This window comes from Rhinoderma darwinii, chromosome 1 (assembly GCF_050947455.1).
Source record: "Rhinoderma darwinii isolate aRhiDar2 chromosome 1, aRhiDar2.hap1, whole genome shotgun sequence".
NCBI lineage: Eukaryota > Metazoa > Chordata > Amphibia > Anura > Rhinodermatidae > Rhinoderma > Rhinoderma darwinii.
In genome coordinates, this window is record NC_134687.1 from 630,444,301 (window position 1) to 630,467,936 (window position 23,636).

Below are 23,636 nucleotides of genomic sequence, written 5' to 3' on the forward strand. Positions count from 1 at the left end.
TATCTTTCAGTTTTTAGTATCCATTAGTGTGTATTGTATATTCGAGTCAGGTACCTGACATCGTAAGGACTTTGTATGCGAAGCAGCACTGATGACATTAAAGTGGTGCTTCGGAAATAAGGTGCTTTACGGTGCATGTCGTCGGGAGCTTGTACGATCGCCACTGGAGTGATGAAGGAACCTGGAGAGAAGAGCAGGAGTATGTGGTTTTTAAAAATAAATAAATAAAAAAATCGGTAATGTAGGGGGAAGCGATGGCACATAGCCGCGGTCGTTGCGACAATTGTAGCACACAGCACAGCCAGGAGATGAAACACATTTATTAAAAGGCTTTTGCCTGTTAATAAACAGGTCGCCGTTTACTTCAATGTTTTTTTACTATTTAGACTGGTGTATGAATTGTCAGTCTTAATAAATTGCCCCCTAAGTGTTTATTGCGGTACCGCTATTTCTGAGTTTGTGCAGTTAATGGGAACCATCTAGCTTTTTGTCCCTGATACAATATACAGCCAGTCTGCTGTCATCTGATGCGCTGTCTTTTAACTAGTTTTATATTGAGCGTCATTATGAATTAATAAGAGATTTAACTTTTGCTAAACCTTGCCTGTTAGTAAATTATTTTGTCGGATTAGTGAGAATGTAACGGTGCATGGTTATTGACTAGATCTGTAGAGGCCATTATTTCTAAGTAGCTTTATATGTTACAGGAGGGAAGAAACCAAAACACAAGAACAAGGGGCACAATCTGACGTTAGTTGTGGGGGGGGGGGGGGGTGGAATACAAGCAAAGTCAGAAAATAATATTATACTGAAAGAGTAGTAGATGCTCGGAACAATCTTCCAGCAGATGTGGTTGGAAAATCAGCAGTAAGTGAATGTAAACCTGCCAGGGAGAAACATAGATCTATCCTAAAAGAAAACTAAAAATAAATAATATTGGGGGGACTAGATGGACCATGTGCTCTCCTCCTGCCGTCATCTTCTATGTTTCTATACAGATGTCATCCTGCCCCTCCTGGTTCCTTGTCATTCTCATGGCTCTACAACATTACTATTGCTGCATTGGTGACATGACACATAACTGACCATATTGGTGGCTGATCTTCAGCTTCTTGACGTCACTTTGAAGGTCTGGACGCTGTTATACAGGACACTGGATTCTTCCTATTACTTCCTATTATGTATTGTCCTTTCCCTATGTGTGACTTGTTCTATAATGTAGAAAAGTTTACCTCTCCGCTCAACAGGTAGATGATCTCCAAGGTGAAGTTTAATATTCTTCTGCTCATCTCATTCCTGTCCTTGTCCATCCTTGGTGGGTCATTCAGGAGAAGGAAAGTTGTGGAGGAGAAGATGAGAAAACCGGAGGAACTGGAGGATCTAGTACTGCAGACGCCTTTATGAAGAAAGGAGAAGATGGAGATCATACAGGGGACAACATCATGTGTGACACACAGAACCTCACTTATAGATCATTGAGAGAAACATCTTCTCACAGCCGTCACCACATGGAATAAAGGGCTATTCCCAACATGGACATTTCTCCCCAGGATATGCCAGGAATGTCTTATAGATGCGGCTCCACCTCTGGCCGTGCTCGGCTGTTTCTGGACCTCCTATACAGGTGAATGGAAAGAGTCGTGCACATGTGTGGACACCTCTCCATTCATTCTCCACTAGGTGGATGGTGGGGACCCGCATGTATCAGACATTTATGGCACATCTCTCAGATAAGAATTTAAAGCTTAGGGTATGTGCACACGATAACTGCAATTACATCTGAAATTACGGAGCGGTTTTCAGGATTAAACAGCTCCTGAATTTCAGACGTAATTGCATGTACTCGCGTTTTGCGGGGCGTCTTTTACGGACGTAATTTGGAGCTGTTCTTCATTGGAGTCAATGAAAAACGGCTCCAATTACGTCCCAAGAAGTGTCCTGCACTTCTTTTAACGAGGCTGTAATTTTACGCGCCGTCTTTTGACAATGACAGGTCGTCAGCACAGTACATCGTAAAGCCCATTGAAAGTAATGGGCAGATGTTTGCCGACGTATTGGAGCCGTTTTTTCAGATGTAATTCGTGGCGTAAAACGCCTCCATTACATCTGAAAATAGGTCGTGTGAACCCAGCCTTAGAAGAGTAAACTGAAGATATTTCCCCCCCAGACATTGAAGACCTGACTCCTGACACATGGCAGATACTGGGAAGACATTGCTGACATCTCACAAGACATGGTGCACACTATGCAAACAATATATGGTATGAAATTTGCTCATTAAAAGGAGTTCTGCAGAAGCTTAGGTTTTCATTTTATTTAAGGGAATCTGTTGCATTGAACATAGTTTCGTGCAGTAAATCTTTTGCACCCTCTAATAATGACAATAAAAAGTGCAACTTATCCCGCAAAAAACAAGCCCTCAAAAGGTACGTACACAGGAAATGAAAAAAAAATATGCGCATTTTTATTATACAAAAGGTAGTAAGAAAAAAAAAAGTACCTTTTATCTGTCTACTCACTTGCATTCCCCCGCTGTAAGTCTGCAAACAGGCCGTGCACTGCACAATGATTCTAAGAGAGGACTCGACATCAGCATGTAGCCATTTGCAGGCTTATAGCGAGGGAATGCAAGCGAATAGAAAGATTAAACGTACAAATTTGAAATCAGTGACTTTTAAGCTAGTTACTAATTATTGTAGTTTAGGGATGACAGCGTCCCATTAAAAAAATTTGCACTTAGTTTTAGGCTGCAATCTTCATTCCTTCTCATACCCCATTGACATGGAGTTTACAACCTGCTCCTGGTTTTAGACTTTACTCAAGTGGACGTGTCCCTTCCAGTAATACATGCTGGATGTGCGGTCTGTGTGTCCAGGATGCTGCTGCCTTCATTATATCTCATGTATCAGCACAGATTTATTCCTGTACTGATTTCTCCTTCTACAGCCCATGCGGGATCTCTTCTCCCTTGTTCTGATAGACACTAATGCTAAGGAGTGTGCGATTCTCCACCCCTCCCATCCACTGCAGTGTCCATGGGTTCGCTCCTTTCTTTAAAATATGATAGCCTGTGTGAGTCCCCCTCCCTATCTACACTCATATTAGTAGCCAATGTGATTCCCCCTCCCTCCCCATGTGCTCTCCTCCCTATCTACACTCGAATACGGACAGCCTGTGAGATTCCCCCTCTCTTCCCCTGTGCTATCCTTTATATCACCACTCTTATACTAGCAACCTGTATGATCCCCCTTCTCCGTAGTGATTCCCTCTCCCTCCCCCTGTGGTTTAGGCTTCCTACACACGGCCGTATTTAGTCCGTGAAATACAGATCGTATGTCAGCTGGATCTCCCGGACCGAACACAGTTCAGGGACCTGAACTCCTAGGATCATAGTCATATATGCTACTGTGACTCACTGCCTCCCCGCGAGACTACTGTCCCTAACTGAAAACATGATTACAGTATGGGACAGCAGTACCACGGGAGGCAGGGACTCCTAACATTACAGATAACTATGATGCTAGGAACTCTGGCTCCCTGAACGGTGTCCGGTCCAGGAACTATGGCCGACATAGAGTGCGTGAGTAAGGCTTGCTTCATACACTCTGATACTGAAACTTGTATGATCTGCCCTCCCTGAACACTTGGATGCCTTCCTACCCAAGGACTAGGCAGGGCGATTTTGCCCAAAAATAAAATCTAGACCTTTTTTAAACCCTATGGGTGATTTTCGATTTGAATCTCGATTTATTACTTATTACTGTTAAATAAACTGGAAAAAAACAAGGAATAATTTAATACATTATTTTCTAAATATAAATAACTTTTTAACATATATTGCTATAATAATTGTACATAACTTCACAACTTTTAACCTCTGCAGATACTTTTTTATCAGAAATACAATTGGAAAAATGTATATCTAATGGATTATAATTTCTGGGTTCCCCAGCAGGGAACAGGTTAACAGAATCTATAATCAATGATGTGCTGCGTGCACTAACATCCCTCTCTGCCAGTCACCACCTCAGCCGGTCTCCGACATTGCAGGCTAGAGCAGTGCGAAGTTCAGCAGGGCCAGGCAGATAGCGCCGAGTGGGCACTCTGGGGTGAGATCACATTATAGGGTCTGAGCAGGACCCTGTGCATTACCGGCCCCACCACAGAGGGTTAAATAAATGACATTAAGGCCCGATTCACACGACCATGATTGGACTGTGAAAAATGGTCCGTGTCCCCGCCAGATTTCCTGTCCCAAACACGGTACATGTGAACGGGACTCCTGGCATCAGTCATTTAGGATGCAGTCACAAGACAGTAAAAAAATAAATGGTCATTAAAAACTGATCAATTGTCAGTTTTTCATGTCCATTTTGCACCAGTGTCTCCAAATGGATTTCCTTTGTCAAGGTTTTTTTTGTCACAATCCCCTGAAAACACCACAGTGACCATGTAGATAGTGCCGCAATGGGCCCACACAGATAGTGCCACATTGCTCACACAGATAGTGCCACAGGGCCCACACAGATAGCGCCACAGGGCCCACATATAGTAACAGTGTCACCCCCCATATAGTGCCACACACCCTTGCAGATAGCACCCACACTCCCCCTACCTTGTAGATCGCAGCCCCACATGTAGATCGCACTTCCACCCCCACATGTAGATCGCACTCCCACACCCCCCTTGTAGATCGCAGCACTCCACCCTTCTTGTAGATAGCAGCCACTGTAACTGCAAGGGGAGAGGCTGCAGGCGCGACCTGCAAGGGGAGAGGCTGCAGGCGCGACCTGTAAGGGGAGAGGCTGCAGGCGCGACCTGCAAGGGGAGAGGCTGCAGGCGCGACCTGCAAGGGGAGAGGCTGCAGGCGCGACCTGCAAGGGGAGAGGCTGCAGGCGCGACCTGCAAGGGGGGGGCGCAGGCGCGACCTGCAAGGGAGTGGCGCAGGCGCGACCTGCAAGGGAGGGGCGCAGGCGTGACCTGCAAGGGAGGGGCGCAGGCGCGATCTGCAAGGGGAGGCGCAGGCGCGATCTGAAAGGGGGGCGCAGTCGCGATATGCAAGGGGGCGAAGGCGCGATATGCAAGGGGGGCGCAGGCGCGATCTGCAAGTGGGCGCAGGCACGATCTGCAAGGGGGGCGCAGGCGCGATCTGCAAGGGGGGCGCAGGCGCGATCTGCAAGGGGGGCGCAGGCGCGATCTGCATGGGGGGAGCAGGCGCGATCTGCATGGGGGGAGCAGGCGCGATCTGCATGGGGAGAGCAGGCGCGATCTGCATGCGGGGTGCTATGTACAAGGGGGAGTGCTACCTACAAGGGGAGGGTAGTATCTACAGGGCAGCGTGGCTATATATACTAGTAGTCCTTGCTTCCCCACGGAACTGTTGTTCCTTACTGTATCATTTTGTTCACTACAGAACAGCAGTTCCGGGGGAACAGGGCAGATCAGGCAGCGACGAGGCGGCGGGGCCGAGCTTCCTACTGCAGCACAGCGACACTAAAAAAAACTATTTAAATCGCCAGAGGCCTTGAGGGCGAATTAATTCATTTAATCGCCCAGCAATACCAGGGACAATGGTGAAGAACTTACAACACAGAATCTACAGCAGTAAAATGGTAAGACATTTTTGATTCTGAATTTAGGAAGCAAATGAAGAATTAAAGAAAAAAATCTTTACAAAAGGTGTACATAGTCTCAAAGCGTAGCGTGTGTGTGTGTGTGTGTGTGCGCCCCTGCTTCCCCCTTAGGCTGGGTTCATACGACCTATTTTCAGACGTAAACTAGGCGTATTATGCCTCATTTTACGTCTGAAAATAGGGCTGCAATACGTCGGCAAACATCTGCCCATTCATTTGAATGGGTTTGCCAACGTACTGTGCAGACGACTTGTCATTTACGCGTCGTCGTTTGACAGCTGTCAAACGACGACGCGTAAAATGACTGCCTCGGCAAAGAAGTGCAGGACACTTCTTTGCAACGTAATTTGAGCCGTTCTTCATTGAAGTCAATGAAGAGCAGTTCAAGATTTCCGAGCGTCAAAGACGCCTCGCATAATACGAGGAGGAGCATTTACGTCTGAAACGACGCAGCTGTTTTCTCCTGAAAACAGTCTGTCTTTTCAGACGTAAAGGCCACTTCTCGTGTGCACATACCCCAAGACTTCTATGGGCAGCTCTTACCTGATCTCTTAGTGAGCTAATAGTCTGCCAAGCAGTGGCGTAACTACCGCAGTAGCGGCTGCTACGGGTCCCGCGGCTTGAAGGGCCCGTGCCGCTAGCCAACACGCCGCCCCCCCATATGTCCGGTGGCGCCGGGAGCAGCCATTACGACTGCTACAGCTCTAGCGACGCTACTACGGGGCCCGTACCGCCGAGCCTCTAATATTTATGGCCCGGGCGACACGGGCCCCCTCATGCCCGGGGGCGTCGCTAGACCGGAGCGGGCCCCGATGCTAGCGACAGCCACCCCCTCTTGCAGTAATTGTACCATGTTTACCCGACCATCGCGCCGCTTCCGTGCTTGAAAGTCGCTGATTGACGGGGCAAGTCATTCTGCCCTGCCAATCAGCGCATTTCAACGACGCGTCGTTCAGCTCCAGCAGACCTGCACAGAAGAGAGCAGATCTGCATTGCCACCGGACGGCGCGGGAACGGGATCATGTGAGTATGTAAAGTTTTTTTCTAATAAAACTGTGAGTGGCATTATCTACAGGGGGGGGGTCTATATGTGGGCCACTGTATACAGGGGGGGTCTATATGTGGGGCACTATCTACAGGGGGGTCTATATGTGGGGAACTATATACAGGAGGGGTCTATATGGGGGATGTGGGCCACTATATACAGGGGGGTCTATATGTGGGGCACTATCTACAGGGGGGTCTATATGTGGGGAACTATATACAGAGGGGTCTATATGGGGGATGTGGGCCACTATATACAGGGGGGTCTATATGTGGGGCACTATCTACAGGGGGGTCTATATGTGGGGAACTATATACAGAGGGGTCTATATGGGGGATGTGGGCCACTATATACAGGGGGGTCTATATGTGGGGCACTATCTACAGGGGGGATCTATATGTGGGGATGTGGGGACTATATACAGGGGAAGCTATATGTAGGGCAGCACAGTGGCTCAGTGGTTAGCACTATTGCCTTGCAGCTCTGGAGTCCATATGTGGGCACTATCTACAGAGGGCTATATGTGGGGCACTATCTACAGGGGCTTCCATGTAGGGCACTATCTACAGAGGCTCCATGGGGGTCACTATCTACAGGGGGCACAATGTGTGTGTGGGACACAGTGTATGGTACTAATATAATCAGGGACACAGTGTATGGCGCTATTATAGTTAGAGGTGCAGTGTATGGGGCTTTATTATGTTTAGAGGTGTTGAGAATTTTAGCTTCATTTATAGGTGCAGAAATGTTTTAAAAGTGAGAAGCTGAAGACATTGAGCGGAAAACTGCAGAAATGGGTCGTGGCCGGAAGAAATCCATCATAGAGGTCTGGACTGGAGGGAGAAGAAAACAACTAAAATGTGAGACGTCACCGGTGAGTCACTTAATGTAAATGTTTATTCTGCCTCTAATCAGCTGTATGATCTGCAGAGATGATGGGTGGTATGATTTTTTTCTTTTTGTGAAACAGCATCTCCCAGCATATCCCTATCATTGTTCGGGCCATGCTGGGAACTGTATTTTTACGCCGCACAAACCTATACGGCAGGGGTTGCATTAAATTGAGCTGTATTTGTTCTGGTGTTGTATATATGTACTGATGTTTGTTTGGGCTCTGTATATATGTACTGAGCTTGGCTCTGGGGATGTATTTACAGTGAAGGAAATAAGTATTTGATCCCTTGCTGATTTTGTAAGTTTGCCCACTGTCAAAGACATGAACAATCTAGAATTTTTAGGCTAGGTTAATTTTACCAGTGAGAGATAGATTATATTTAAAAAAAAAAAAAAAACACAGAAAATCACAGTAAAAATTATATATATTTATTTGCATTGTGCACAGAGAAATAAGTATTTGATCCCTTTGGCAAACAAGACTTAATACTTGGTGGCAAAACCCTTGTTGGCAAGCACAGCAGTCAGACGTTTTTTGTGGTTGATGTTTGCACACATGTTAGATGGAATTTTGGCCCACTCCTCTTTGCAGATCATCTGTAAATCATTAAGATTTCGAGGCTTTCGCTTGGCAACTCGGATCTTCAGCTCCCTCCATAAGTTTTCGATGGGATTAAGGTCTGGAGACTGGCTAGGCCACTCCATGACCTTAATGTGCTTCTTTTTGAGCCACTCCTTTGTTGCCTTGGCTGTATGTTACGGGTCACTGTCGTGCTGGAAGACCCAGCCACGAGCCATTTTTAATGTCCTGGTGGAGGGAAGGAGGTTGTCACTCAGGATTTGACGGTACATGGCTCCATCCATTCTCCCATTGATGCGGTGAAGTAGTCCTGTGCCCTTAGCAGAGAAACACCCCCAAAACATAATGTTTCCACCTCCATGCTTGACAGTGGGGACGGTGTTCTTTGGGTCATAGGCAGCATTTCTCTTCCTCCAAACACAGCGAATTGAGTTAATGCCAAAGAGCTCAATTTTAGTCTCATCTGACCACAGCACCTTCTCCCAATCACTCTCAGAATCATCCAGATGTTCCTTTGCAAACTTCAGACGGGCCTGTACATGTGCCTTCTTGAGCAGGGGGACCTTGAGGGCACTGCAGGATTTTAATCCATTACGGCGTAATGTGTTACCAATGGTTTTCTTGGTGACTGTGGTCCCAGCTGCCTTGAGATCATTAACAAGTTCCCCCAGTGTAGTTTTCGGCTGAGCTCTCACCTTCCTCAGGATCAAGGATACCCCACGAGGTGAGATTTTGCATGGAGCCCCAGATCGATGTCGATTGACAGTCATTTTGTATGTCTTCCATTTTCTTACTATTGCACCAACAGTTGTCTCCTTCTCACCCAGCGTCTTACTTATGGTTTTGTAGCCCATTCCAGCCTTGTGCAGGTCTATGATCTTGTCCCTGACATCCTTAGAAAGCTCTTTGGTCTTGCCCATGTTGTAGAGGTTAGATTCAGACTGATTAATTGAGTCTGTGGACAGGAGTCTTTTATACAGGTGACCATGTAAGACAGCTGTCTTTAATGCAGGCACCAAGTTGATTTGGAGCGTGTAACTGGTCTGGAGGAGGCTGAACTCTTAATGGTTGGTAGGGGATCAAATACTTATTTCTCTGTGCACAATGCAAATAAATATATATAATTTTGACAATGTGATTTTCTGTTTTTTTTTAAATATATAATCTATCTCTCACTGGTAAAATTAACCTAGCCTAAAAATTCTAGACTGTTCATGTCTTTGACAGTGGGAAAACTTACAAAATCAGCAAGGGATCAAATACTTATTTCCTTCACTGTATGTACTGAGCTTGGTTCTGGGGATGTATTTATGTACTGAGCTTGGTTCTGGGGATGTATTTATGTACTGAGCTTGGTTCTGGGGCTGTATTTATGTACTGAGCTTTGTTCTGGTGCTGTATATATGTATTGAGCTTGGTTCTAGTGTTGTATTTATGTACTGAGCTTGATTCTGGGGCTGTATTTATGTACTGAGCTTGGTTCTGGTGTTGTATTTATGTACTGAGCTTGGTTCTGGGGCTGTATTTATGTACTGAGCTTGGTTCTAGTGCTGTATTTATGTATTGAGGTTGGTTCTGGTATTGTATATATGTACTGATCTTTGTCCTGGTGCTGTATATATGCATTGAGCTGGATTCTCGTGCCGTATATATGTATGAGCTTGGTTCTGGGGATGTATGAGCTTGGTTCTAGTGCTGTATATATGTACGGAGCTTGGTTCTGTATCTGTATTTATGTACTGAGCTTGGTTCTGGGGCTGTATTTATGTACTGAGCTTGGTTCTGGGGCTGTATTTATGTACGGAGATTGGTTCTGGGGCTGTATTTATGTACTGAGCTTTGTTCTGGGGCTGTATTTATGTGTCGAGCTTGGTTCTGCTGCTGTATATATGTCAAAGCTTGGTTCGAGTGCTGTATTTATGTACTGAGCTTGGTTCTGGGGCTGTATTTATGTACTGAGCTTGGTTCTATTGCTGTATTTATGTACTGAGCTTGGTTCTGGTATTGTATATATGTACTGAGCTTGGCTCTGGTGTTGTATTTATGTACTGAGCTTTGTTCTGGGGCTGTATGTATGTACTGAGCTTTGTTCTAGTGCTGTATTTATGTACTGAGTTTTGTTCTGGTGCTGTATATATGTATTGAGCTGGACTCTCGTGTCGTATACATGTATGAGCTTGGTTCTGGTGCTGTAGTTTTGTATGGAGCTTGGTTCTGGCCCTCGATTTATGTACTGAGTTTGGTTCTACTGCTCTATATATGTATTGAGCTTGGTTCTGGAGCCATATATGTCAGAGCTTGGTTCTGAATCTGTAATTCTATAGGATATATTTATAATAACACAATTGCAGGGCAGATGGAGTAGTTTTTAATTCATTGTATATTTCATGGGAACCTGTCTGGTAGTTTTAACCCCTTGAACCGCCACCATGCGGTAATACATGACCTGATAATATTTCCAAATGTATACGTTTTTTTTCAGATGCAGCAAAATCTTTAAAATCCACTTTTAAAACGACGCACATTATATGCTAATTACTTATTAAAGGGTCGTGGGGCGGTGCCGCTTTCCTGAAGAGTCACATAGTCCTGCCTCCAAACCCAACTTTCCATGTTTGATGACATCCCCCTGGCTGATACAACTCTCGGATGCGCCAATGCCTTGTGGCACTATACACAAGGGGGGCTGTGTGGCATTATATACAATGGGCTGTGTGGCACTATACACAAGGGGGGGCTGTGTGGCACTATACACAAGGGGGAGCTGTGTGGCACTATACACAAGGGGGAGCTGTGTGGCACTATACACAAGGGGGAGCTGTGTGGCACTATACACAAGGGGGAGCTGTGTGGCACTATACACAAGGGGGAGCTGTGTGGCACTATACACAAGGGGGGGGACTGTGTGGCACTATGGCACTATTTACAGGGAGGGCTGTGGCTCTATCTACAGGGGTCTGTGTGTGGCACTATCTACTAGGGTGGGGGGCTGTGAGCCACTATATACAGTGGGAGCTGTATAGCGCTATATACAGGGGGGGCTGTATGACTGTCTATAGGCCGGGATGTATAGCGCTATATACAGGGGGACTGTATTGCACTATCTACAAGTGGGGTGTGACACTGTCTATAGGCGGGGCTGTACAGCACTGTCTACAGGGGGGCTGTATGGTACATTCTACAAGGTACTCTCTATAAGGGGGCTGCTTGTGGTACCTGGGGGGGCTCCAGTCAAGAGTATGCTATGGGGCCCAGTCTTTCCTAGTTACGCCCCTGCCATCAACTCGGGAATAGAAATGGATCAATAAATTCAGATTAACCCCTTAGTGACCAGCCTATTTTAGGCCCTAATGACCAAGCTATTTTATTCGTTTTTCTATAGTCGCATTCAAAGAGCTATAACGTTCTTATTTTTTCGTCTACATAGCTGTATGAGGACTTGTTTTTTGCGGGATTAGTTGTACTTTTTAATAGCACCATTTTTGGGTACATATAATTTTTATATTAACTTTTATTAACCTTTTTGTGGGGGATTATAAAAAAAAACTGAAATTCCGCCATTGTTCTATGCGTTTTTAAATTGACGCCGTTCACTGTGCGGTGTAAATAACATGTTACCTTTATTCTATGGGTCGGTACGATTACGGCGATACCACATATGTGGAGGCTTTTTTATGTTTTACGACTTTTGCACAATAAAAACACTTTTGAACTAAAATTATTTGTTTTTGCATCGTCGCTTTCCAAGAGCCGTAATTTTTTTATTTTTCCATCAATGTAGTAATTTTTTTGGGCTTGTTTTCTGCGGGACGAGACATAGTTTTGAATGGTACTGTTTTGGGGTGCGTGGGACTTATTGATTCATTTTTATTATGACTTTTTTGGGGGGCAATGGAAAAAAATTGCAATTTTGCCATGGTTTTTTGCGTTTTTTTTTTACGGTGTTCACTTTGCGGTTTAAATTACATATTAACTTTATTAATGGAGTCATTACGGTCGCGGCGATACCAGATATGTGTACTTTTTTTTTTTTTTTTACACTTACTAAATAAAACCACTTTTTATGGAAAAAAAATGGATTTTTTTACTGTACTTTTTATTAATAATCTTTATTTCACTTTGATGACTTATTTTATTAGTCCCACTAGGGGACTTTACTGTGCGATGTTCCGATCGCTGCTCTAATGCTCTGGTATACTTCGTATACCAGAGCATTATTGCCTGTCAGTGTAAATCTGACAGGCAATCTGTTAGGACGTGCCTCCGGCGCGTCCTAACAGGCATATGTCCAGGGCAGACCTGGGGGCTTTTATCAGGCCCCCGGCTGCCATGACACCCCATCGGAGACCCGCGATTTCATTCGCGGACCGCCGATGGGTGACAGAGGGAGCGCACTCCCTCTGTAAACAAATTTAAATGCCGCGGTCGCTATTGACGGCGGCATTTAACGGGTTAAACGGCCGCGATCGAAGTAAACTTCGATCGCGGGCGTTGGAGCAGGAGCTCAGCTGTCATCAGACAGCAGAGCCCCGGCTCCTGCCTGCACGGGAGACCCGTGCAGGACTTAGACTAGGCTGACGTGAAAAGGCGTCAGCCTAGCCTAAAGCCCATTAGTGAATCACGTAAAAAGGCGTATTAGTGGTCACTAAGGGGTTAAAGAGGCTCTGTCACCAGATTTTGCAGCCCCTATCTGCTATTGCAGCAGATCGGCGCTGCAATGTAGATTACAGTAACGTTTTTATTTTTTAAAAACGAGCATTTTTGGCCAAGTTATGACCATTTTTGTATTTATGCAAATGAGGCTTGCAAAAGTACAACTGGGCGTGTTTAAAAGTAAAAGTCCAAGTGGGCGTGTATTATGTGCGTACATCGGGGCGTGTTTACTACTTTTACTAGCTGGGCGTTCTGACGAGAAGTATCATCCACTTCTCTTCAGAACGCCCAGCTTCTGGCAGTGCAGACACAGCGTGTTCTCGAGATATCACGCTGTGACGTCACTCACTTCCTGCCCCAGGTCCTGCATCGTGTCGGACGAGCGAGGACACATCGGCACCAGAGGCTACAGTTGATTCTGCAGCAGCATCGGCGTTTGCAGGTAAGTCGATGTAGCTACTTACCTGCAAACGCTGATGCAGAATCAACTGTAGCCTCTGCTGCCGATGTGGCCGTCACGATGCAGGCCCTGTGAGTGACGTCACAGATCTGCACTGCCAGAAGCTGGGCGTTCTGAAGAGAAGTGGATGATACTTCTCGTCAGAACGCCCAGCTAGTAAAAGTATTAAAAACGCCCCGATGTACGCACATAATACATGCCCACTTGGACTTTTACTTTAAACACGCCCACTTGGACTTTTGCAAGCCTCATTTGCATAAATACAAAAATGGTCATAACTTGGCCAAAAATGCTCGTTTTTTAAAAATAAAAACGTTACTGTAATCTACATTGCAGCGCCGATCTGCTGCAATAGCAGATAGGGGCTGCAAAATCTGGTGACAGAGCCTCTTTAAGTGACCAGTTAGGAGGGGAGGGGGGATCGGCGAGACATTTTCCTCTAATAAGATATATAAAAGTTTCTTATAATCGCTTCTTACTATTGATTTATACAAAATTAGTGATTATTTTAACACCAAAACAGACTGTCCTAAAGGGGTTAAATCCCTGCTCAGTCTGGGTTTAGGAGTCCAGTGGGCAGGGTCACAATGATTGACAGCTCACTGTATACACGCTCATACAGGGAAGGATCACAATCATTGAGTAGGCGCAACTCTTCTCCCACAATCCTTTCCACTGCATCATGGCCGATAACAGAGAGAACACCCGACCAGCGCCTGCTATATAATAAACTGATCTTAGATGGCTGATAACAGAGAGAACACCCGACCAGCGCCTGCTATATAAGCTGACCTTAGATGGCTGATAACAGAGAGAACACCCGACCAGCACCTGCGCTATAATAAACTGACCTTACCACTGCATCATGGAAAATCTTTTCCTAACTGATAACAAAGAGAACACAAACCATCAGCAGTGCCTACCAGTCATACACCGAGCATTCAGGAGAGCTGCAGCTTATCAATGGTGGATAAAGGACCTGTGGTGACGTCACCACCATGTGACCAGACCACAAGGGGGCGGAGCTCAGAACTAGAGAGAAGTGGTGGAAGAAGGACCTGTGATGATGATCACGTGACATGAGGGGCGGAGCTCTGTGAGGCTTGTGTGCTGTGTGGAGACGTGATCTATTCAGGGTATACAGCATGAACATGCTTGGAGTTGTAGTTCTCTCATTTTATATCACCTCCCTGTAATGTTCTCTGATATCCCATAATAACAGCCTGCACATGCTGGGAGTTGTAGTTCTCTTCTCTTAAACCCATCTCTAAAAAGTCTTGATATCCCATAATAACAGCCTGGGCATGCTGGGAGTTGTAGTCCTTTCCTCTTATACACCCTCCCTGTAATAATTGCCAACATTTGAAAAAAAAATCCAGGGATTCTAAGGGTATGTGCACACAATAACGACCATTACGTCTGAAATTACGGAGCTGTTTTCAGGAGAAAACAGCTCCTGAATTTCAGACGTAATTGCTCGTACTCGCGTTTTGCGAGGCGTCAATTACGGCCGTAATTTGGAGCTGTTCTTCATTGAAGTCAATGAAAAACGGCTCAAATTACGTCCCAAGAAGTGTCCTGCACTTCTTTGACGAGGCTGTTATTTTACGCGCCGTCTTTTGACAGCGACGCGTAAAATGACAGGTCGTCGGCACAGTACATCGGCAAACCCATTGAAATGAATGGGCAGATGTTTGCCGACGTATTGCAGCCGTGTTTTCAGACGTAAATCGAGGCGTAAAACGCCTCGTTTACGTCTGAAAATAGGTCGTGTGAACCCAGCCTTAGGGCTCATTCAGATGAACGTGAATAACGTCCGTGTGCTGCGCAGGAAAATCACGCCCAGCACCCCGACCCATTGATTTCAATGGGGCCGTCCACACATGCCGGAGTTTTCACGCAGCGCGTGTCCGCTGCGTAAAACTCACTGCATGTCCTATATTGGTGCATTTTTCACGTACCTTTCACCCCTTGAAGTGAATGGGTGCGTGAAAATCCCGCACCACACACGGATGTACATCTATATGCTGTGCGTGATTTACTCATCAATTCAATTGAAGGAAAAAAAAAAGATGTGCTTTGTGAGTGCGTGAAAAAACGCATGCCCTTCGTTAAGAACACTGATGCATATCGGACCAGATTCACGCGCGTTTTTCCTTGCGCGTGAATCTCATACGCTCATGTGATTGTAGCCTTAGTGTGTACCGTCTTTGGTGGGTGTGTCGTATGGGGGTGTGGCTTATCTGATGGGGGCGTGGCTTTCCAGAATTTCTGAATGCAAATAAACGAACAAAAATGTCTGCATAGATAGTGCCACACTCGTAGATGGTGCTCCACACTACTCCATACCTCCCAACTTTTGAATCTTGAAAAGAGGGAAATTTTTAAGCCACGCCCAATATCCCGCATAAGCACATCAAATCACGCCCAGCTCCTCCTTCAAATAGCAAGAGCATATTCTCACTGCGGATCTCTAGACTATATGGATAATTATTTTAGGGTATGTTCACACGCTTAGCAAAAAACGTCTGAAAATACGGAGCTGTTTTCAAGTGAAAACAGCTCCTGATTTTCAGACGTTTTTGTAGCAACTCGCGTTTTTCGCTGTGTATTTTACGGCCGTTATTGGAGCTGTTTTTCACTGGAGTCAATGAAAAACGCCTCCAAAAACGTCCAAAGAAGTGACATGCACTTCTTTTTCGCAGGCGTCATTTTACGCGGCATATTTTGACAGCGACGCGTAAAATGACACCTCATGGGAACAGAACATTGTAAAACCCATTGCAAGCAATGGGCAGATGTTTGTCAGCGTAATGGTGCCATTTTTTCAGGCGTAATTCGAGGTGTAAACGGCCCGAATTACGTCCGAAAGCACTGCGTGTGAACATACCCTTACTTTTCGTAACTTGGGTATAACATTTGCATCTATTGAGTATTGCACACATGAATCACTCCACTCGTTTCCAGTTATTTCATTCAATAGACAAATAATTGAGAGGAAAAAAAACACATTTATTTTCAACAAGTAGTGCATTAGACTATAAAAGTAACCTTTGCAGTGCCACTTTTAGGCCTAATTCACATGAGCGTGTTCAGTCCGGGATATACGGTCCGTATGTCGGCCGCATTTCACGGACCGAACACACTGCAGGGAGCCGGGCTACTAGTTATCTATGACGCTAGGTGTCCCTGCCTATCCACGGAACTACTGTCCCGCACTGAAAACATGATTACAGTACAGGACAGTTTTCCCGCAGCGAGGCAGGGACTCCTAGCGTCATAGATAGCTAGGAGCCCGGCTCCCTGCAGTGTGTTCGGTCCGTGAAATGCGGCCGACATACGGACCGTATATCCCGGACTGAACACGCTCATGTGAATCCGGCCTTAGGCCTCGTGCACACTTACATCACCGTTTTCACGGCCGCTTTTGACGGGTCCGTGAACCCGTTTTAGCAAGTGGCTGCCGATTAGTGTAATTGTAATGATGGGGGTAGGGAAACAGACAAGTGAGCCCTAATCTACCCGCCACTCAGTCCCTGCCTACTTGCAACGACCCGCCCTAGGCGACGGGGTACAACGGGGCGACGGTACCTACGCTCAATAAGTGCACGACAGACAAACAGACAAGGGACACAGAAGAAAAGGGAAATGGGGCAGTTGCCCACGGCAACACCGTGAGCAACAAGAGTGGTGAACGAGCCGAGTCAAACCAGGAGTGTACGAGGTACCAAACGCAGAGCAGGAGAGTAGTGAACAAGCCGAGTCAAACCAGGAGTGTACGAGGTACCAAACACAGAGCAGGAGAGTAGTCAGTAAGCCAGGGTCAGTATGAAGCAGGGTCAAATAGTTCAGAAGCTGCAGCAGGGCCAGGAAACCAAACGAGAAGAATCACAAGCAAGGAGGAACAGGAAAGGCAGGTATAAATAGACAGAGGGCGGGAGCTAGCTCCGTCTGGCCAGGCTGTGATAGGCTCTCCCACTCCTAAGCCTGCCATCCGGAGTGGTGGAAGATGGAGTCAGTCTCACAGACATAGAAGCAGGTGCAGACTGATTACCTATGGGCGTTGACACAGAAGCTGTGCCTGGCAGATCCTTTACAGTACCCCCCCCCCTTTTATGAGGGGCCACCGGACCCTTTCTAGATGGACCTGGTTTATTGGGGAAACGAAGGTGGAACCTCCTGACCAATACCCCAGCGTGAACATCCCGGGCGGGTACCCAAGTCCTCTCCTCAGGCCCGTATCCTCTCCAATGGACCAGGTACTGGAGGGAGCCTTGGACCATCTTGCTGTCCACAATCTTGGCCACCTCGAATTCCACCCCCTCAGGGGTGAGAACGGGGACAGGAGGTTTCCTCGAGGGAGCCAAGGATGGGGAGCAGTGTTTAAGGAGGGAGGCATGAAACACGTCGTGTACTCGAAAAGATGGGGGCAACTCCAGTCGGAAGGAGACAGGATTGAGGACTTCAATGACCTTGTGCGGCCCTATAAACCGGGGAGCAAACTTCTTGGACGGGACCTTAAGGCGCAAGTTCTTTGACGATAACCACACCAGATCCCCGACCATAAACAAGGGGTTAGCAGAACGTCTTCTATCTTCCTGAGTTTTTTGTATGCTCTGGGACGCCTCTAGGTTCTTCTGAACCTGGGCCCAGACTGTGCACAGTTCCCGATGAACGACCTCTACCTCGGGATTGTTGGAACTACCAGGTGAAACGGAGGAGAACCGTGGATTAAACCCAAAATTACAGAAAAAGGGGGAGACCCCTGACGAATTACTGACCCAGTTATTAAGAGAAAATTCGGCGAGGGGAATCAATGAGACCCAATCATATTGACAGTCAGGGATAAAACACCTTAAATATTGTTCTAGAGACTGATTAGTCCTCTCAGTTTGGCCATTAGTTTCAGGATGGAAGGCAGAGGAGAAGGACAGATCAATCTCCAACTTTTTACAGAAAGCTCTCCAAAACAATGAAACAAATTGTACCCCTCTGTCAGAAACAATATTGACAGGGACCCCATGGAGACGCAGGATGTGTTTGACAAACAAGGTAGCTAACGTCTTAGCATTGGGTAGTTTCTTGAGGGGCACAAAGTGGCACATCTTACTGAAAGCGGTCTACTACAACCCACACCACTGACTTGCCTTGAGATGGAGGCAAATCGGTGATAAAATCCATGGAGATATGGGTCCAAGGTCTCTGGGGAATGGGCAAAGAACGTAGTAAGCCCGCTGGTCGGCACCTGGGAGTCTTGGACCTAGCACAAACCTTACAAGCGGCGACGTAGGCCTTAACGCCTTTAGGCAACCCAGGCCACCAATAGTTTCTGGCAATGAGGTGCTTGGTAGCCAGGATGCCTGGATGACCAGATAGTGCGGAGTCATGATTTTCCCTAAGTACCCTTAGCCGGAATTGCAGGGGAACAAACAGCTTGTTCTCAGAAAGGTTCCCGGGAGCTGAACCTTGATCAGCCGCAATTTCAGAGACTAAATCAGAATCAATAGAGGAAATGATTATACCTGGAGGCAAAATACAAGCAGGATCTTCCTCCGAAGGAGGGCTGGCCATGAAGCTACGCGACAGTGCATCAGCCTTAATATTTTTAGACCCAGCCCTATAGGTAACCAAAAAGTTGAATCTGGTAAAAAATAACGCCCATCGAGCTTGTCTCTGGTTTAGCCTCTGGGCAGATTCTAGGAATACCAGATTTTTGTGGTCGGTAAGGACCGTTACTTGGTGCCTAGCCCCCTCCAGGAAGTGGCGCCACTCTTCAAATGCCCATTTAATGGCTAAGAGTTTGCGGTTGCCAATATCATAGTTACTCTCAGTGGGCGAAAACTTCCTGGAGAAGTAGGCACAGGGACGAAGATGGGTGAGGGACCTGGTACCCTGGGACAAGACAGCCCCCACTCCCACCTCGGATGCGTCAACCTCCACGATAAATGGCTCCATTTGGTTGGGCTGAACCAGCACTGGGGCCGAGATAAAGCACTTCTTAAGGACCTCAAAAGCCTGGACAGCCTCAGGAGCCCAGTGGAGGAGATCAGCACCTTTGCGAGTGAGGTCCGTAAGAGGCTTAGCGATGACCGAGAAGTTAGCAATAAATCTCCTGTAATAATTAGCGAACCCCAAGAAGCACTGTAATGCCTTCAGGGAGGCAGGTTGGAACCCATTCCGCCACAGCCTGGACCTTGGCGGGGTCCATGCGGAATTCATGAGGAGTGAGGATTTGACCCAAAAATGGTATCTCCTGCACCCCAAACACACATTTTTCGGTCTTCACAAATATATTGTTTTCCCGAAGGACCTGGAGCACCTTCCTGACATGCTCAATGTGGGAGGACCAGTCCTTGGAAAACACAAGTATGTCATCAAGGTACACTACAAGAAATACCCCCAGGTAATCTCTTAAAATCTCATTTATAAAATTCTGGAAGACCGTGGGAGCATTACCCAACCCAAAATGCATGATGAGGTATTCGAAATGACCTTCGGGCGTGTTAAACGCAGTCTTCCACTCATCCCCCTCTTTGATGCGGATAAGGTTATACGCCCCCCGTAGATCAGACTTAGAGAACCATTGGGCCCCCTGAACCTGATTAAAGAGATCAGGAATCAAAGGAAAGGGATATTGGTTCCTTACAGTGACCTTATTCAAGTTACGGTAGTCAATGCATGGCCTAAGACCACCATCCTTCTTCCCTACGAAGAAGAAGCCAGCACCTACCGGAGAAGTAGATGGGCGAATGTAACCCTTGGCCAGGCATTCCTGGATATACTCTCTCATGGCTTCACGTTCGGGACAAGAGAGATTAAATATCCTACCCTTAGGGAGCTTAGCTCCTGGTACCAAATCGATAGCGCAATCGTATTTTCTATGAGGAGGTAACACTTCGGAGGCCTCCTTAGAGAAAACATCAGCGAAGTCCTGAACAAACTCAGGTAGCGTGTTCACCTCCTCAGGGGGAGAAATAGAATTAACAGAAAAACATGACGTCAAGCATTCATTACCCCATTTGGTAAGCTCCCCAGTATTCCAGTCAAACGTGGGATTATGCAACTGCAACCAGGGAAGGCCTAAAACCAAATCGGACGATAATCCCTGCATCAACAGTACAGAGCACTGCTCCAAATGCATGGAGCCAACAAGGAGTTAAAAAACAGGGGTATGCTGTGTAAAATAACCATTAGCAAGAGGAGTGGAGTCGATACCCACTACCGGGACAGGTTTAGGCAAATCAATCAAAGGCATAGCTAGAGACATAGCAAATTCCACAGACATGATATTAGCAGAAGACCCTGAATCCACAAAGGCACTGCCGGTAGCAGACCTACCACCAAAATAGACCTGAAAGGGAAGCAAGATTTTATTACGTTTCATATTTACGGGAAATACCTGTGCGCCCAAGTGACCTCCCCGATGATCACTTAGGCGCGGAAGTTTTCCGGCTGCTTATTCTTACGCCTAGGACAGGTGTTCACTTGATGCTTGTCATCCCCACAATAGAAGCAGAGACAATTCTTCCTGCGGAACTCTCTACGTTGTCGGGGGGACACGGAGGCCCCGAGTTGCATGGGTACCTCCGAGTCTTCCGTGGAAGAGCGAAGCAATGGAACCTCGGGAGGCATCATGGGGGAGTCAGAGGGGAAAACACAAAAACGTTCAAGTTGTCGTTCCCCGAGACGTCGGTCAAGTCATACCGCTAAAGCCATAACCTGGTCTAGGGAGTCAGAAGAGGGATAGCTAACAAGCAGGTCTTTCAGGGCGTTCGACAGACACAACCTAAACTGGCACCTTAAGGCAGGGTCATTCCACCGAGAAGCTACGCACCACTTCCTAAAGTCAGAACAATACTCCTCAACAGGTCTCTTACCCTGACGTAAGGTCACCAGCTGACTCTCGGCAAAGGCAGTCCTGTCAGTCTCGTCATAAATGAGTCCGAGAGCAGAAAAGAAAAGATCAACGGAGGAAAGTTCAGGGGCGTCAAGAGGCAAGGAGAAGGCCCATTCTTGGGGCCCTTCGTGGAGGCGGGACATAATTATACCCACCCGCTGGCTCTCAGAGCCTGAGGAGTGGGGCTTTCAGCGAAAATAGAGCCTACAACTCTCCCGAAAGGAGAGAAAAGTCTTCCGGTCCCCTGAGAACCGGTCAGGCAACTTGAGGTGGGGTTCAAGAGGTGAGGTGAGGGGCACTACCATGGTAGCATCAGGCTGGTTGACCCTCTGAGCCAGGGCCTGGACCTGTAGGGAGAGACCCTGCATTTGCTGAGCCAGGGTCTCAAGGTGGTCCATAGTAGTGTGAGGGACCAGGGTAGACTAGGTATATGGGCTTGTGATTATGTAATGATGGGGGTAGGGAAACAGACAAGTGAGCCCTAATCTACCCGCCACTCAGTCCCTGCATACTTGCAACGACCCGCCCTAGGCGACGGGGTACAACTGAGCGACGGTCCCTACGCTCAATAAGTGCACGACAGACAAACAGACAAGGGACACAGAAGAAAAGGGAATGGGGCAGTTGCCCACGGCAACACCGTGAGCAACAAGAGTGGTGAACGAGCCGAGTCAAACCAGGAGTGTACGAGGTACCAAACGCAGAGCAGGAGAGTAGTGAACAAGCCGAGTCAAACCAGGAGTGTACGAGGTACCAAACGCAGAGCAGGAGAGTAGTCAGTAAGCCAGGGTCAGTATGAAGCAGGGTCAAATAGTTCAGAAGCTGCAGCAGGGCCAGGAAACCAAACGAGAAGAATCACAAGCAAGGAGGAACAGGAAAGGCAGGTATAAATAGACAGAGGGCGGGAGCTAGCTCCGTCTGGCCAGGCTGTGATAGGCTCTCCCACTCCTAAGCCTGCCATCCAGAGTGGTGGAAGATGGAGTCAGTCTCACAGACAAAGAAGCAGGTGCAGACTGATTACCTATGGGCGTTGACACAGAATCTATGCCTGGCAGATCCTTTACAGTAATATTTTTCTAATGTTTTTCTGCCCGCCCGGCGGTTGCTAGGCAACGGCTCCGTCACACACGGACGGCACACGGATGCCTTCCGTGTGCCTTCAGTTTTTTTGACGGCCCCATTGACTTGCATGGGCCTCACGGTCACGGAATCCCGGCCCAAAGTAGGACATGCTCTACTTTGGATCGGAAAGGAGCAACGGACCGTCAAAAAAACTGAAGTGTGCATGGCCCCATTGAAATTAATGGGTTCAGGCTGCTATCAGTGACAAAAACGGATATAACCCTGAAGGAAAAAACTGAAGTGTGCATGAGGCCTTAGGGTGAAGTTACACACGTGAGATTTTGTTACAGAAATGTCTCTGACTGAAAATCCAAACCATTCATCTGCAGGGGGTTTTCTCTGCATCTCAAGGGCATGGATTTCTGCAAGTTCCATTCATATGAATGTAATTGATTTACAGTCCCAAAGATTTTTTGGAACAATATCTGCCGCATGTGAATCCACCCTTAAATTGCAATTTCTTAAATTAGAATATTGTATTCTGTCACCTAAATAATCTGGCCTATGTAATGGCGGCTTACAGTATTACAGGCACAGGTGCACGCTCATGTATGGGCAGTACTCCCCTCATCGGGTAGCGCTCTTCTCATCGGGTAGCGCTCTTCTCATCGGGTAGCGCTCTTCCCATCGGGTAGCGCTCTTCTCATCGGGTAGCGCTCTTCTCATCGGGTAGCGCTCTTCCCATCGGGTAGCGCTCTTCCCATCGGGTAGCGCTCTTCCCATCGGGTAGCGCTCTTGTCATCGGGTAGCGCTCTTGTCATCGCTTAGCCCTCTTCCCATCGGGTAGCACTCTTCCCATCGGGTAGCACTCTTCCCATCGGGTAGCACTCTTCTCATTAATACAGCTGAAGTAAATGAGTTCGCTGTATTCTTTCATCTTTCCTATTACAAAAGAGCACAATTTTTTTTGTGCTGTTTTGGCTAATAGGAGACTGTTTATGTAATATACTGGTCTTATATAGAAAAGTGGACCTGTCTGTATAATGCTAACTTTACATAGGGCAGATTTAGGTGACAGATAAGTTTAACCCCTTGAGTACCCAGCTCATTTTGGCCTTGAGGACCAGACCCATTTTTTCAAATCTGACATGTGTCACTTTATGTGGTAATAACTCTGCATTGCTTTTACCTATCCAATTGATTCTGAGATTGTTTTCTCGTGACATATTGTACTTTAGGTTAGTGAAAACATTTGGTCGATAAATTCATTGCTTATTTGTGAAAAACACCAAAATTTAGAGAAAATATGAAGAAATTATGATTTTTCACATTTTAAATGTATCTGCTTGTAAAACAGATAGTAATACCACACAAAATAGTTACTATTTCACATTCCCCATATGTCTACTTTA

At 46.7% G+C, this 23,636-nt stretch overlaps 1 protein-coding gene across 2 annotated transcripts in view; it reads right to left on the bottom strand.

The window, feature by feature from the left end:
* The window catches only part of LOC142665235 (uncharacterized), a 55,892-nt gene extending 41,635 nt beyond the window's left edge, over positions 1–14,257 (bottom strand). For both annotated transcript variants that reach the window (XM_075844974.1, XM_075844898.1), the window contains exons 1-2: positions 14,189–14,257; positions 1,233–1,396 (exon numbers count right to left, since the gene is read on the bottom strand). In XM_075844974.1, the coding sequence (XP_075701089.1) occupies positions 1,233–1,396; positions 14,189–14,195 (171 nt within the window). In that variant the 5' untranslated portion in view covers positions 14,196–14,257. The remainder of the gene's footprint in view (positions 1–1,232; positions 1,397–14,188) is intronic.
* Between the last annotated feature and the right edge of the window lie 9,379 nt (positions 14,258–23,636).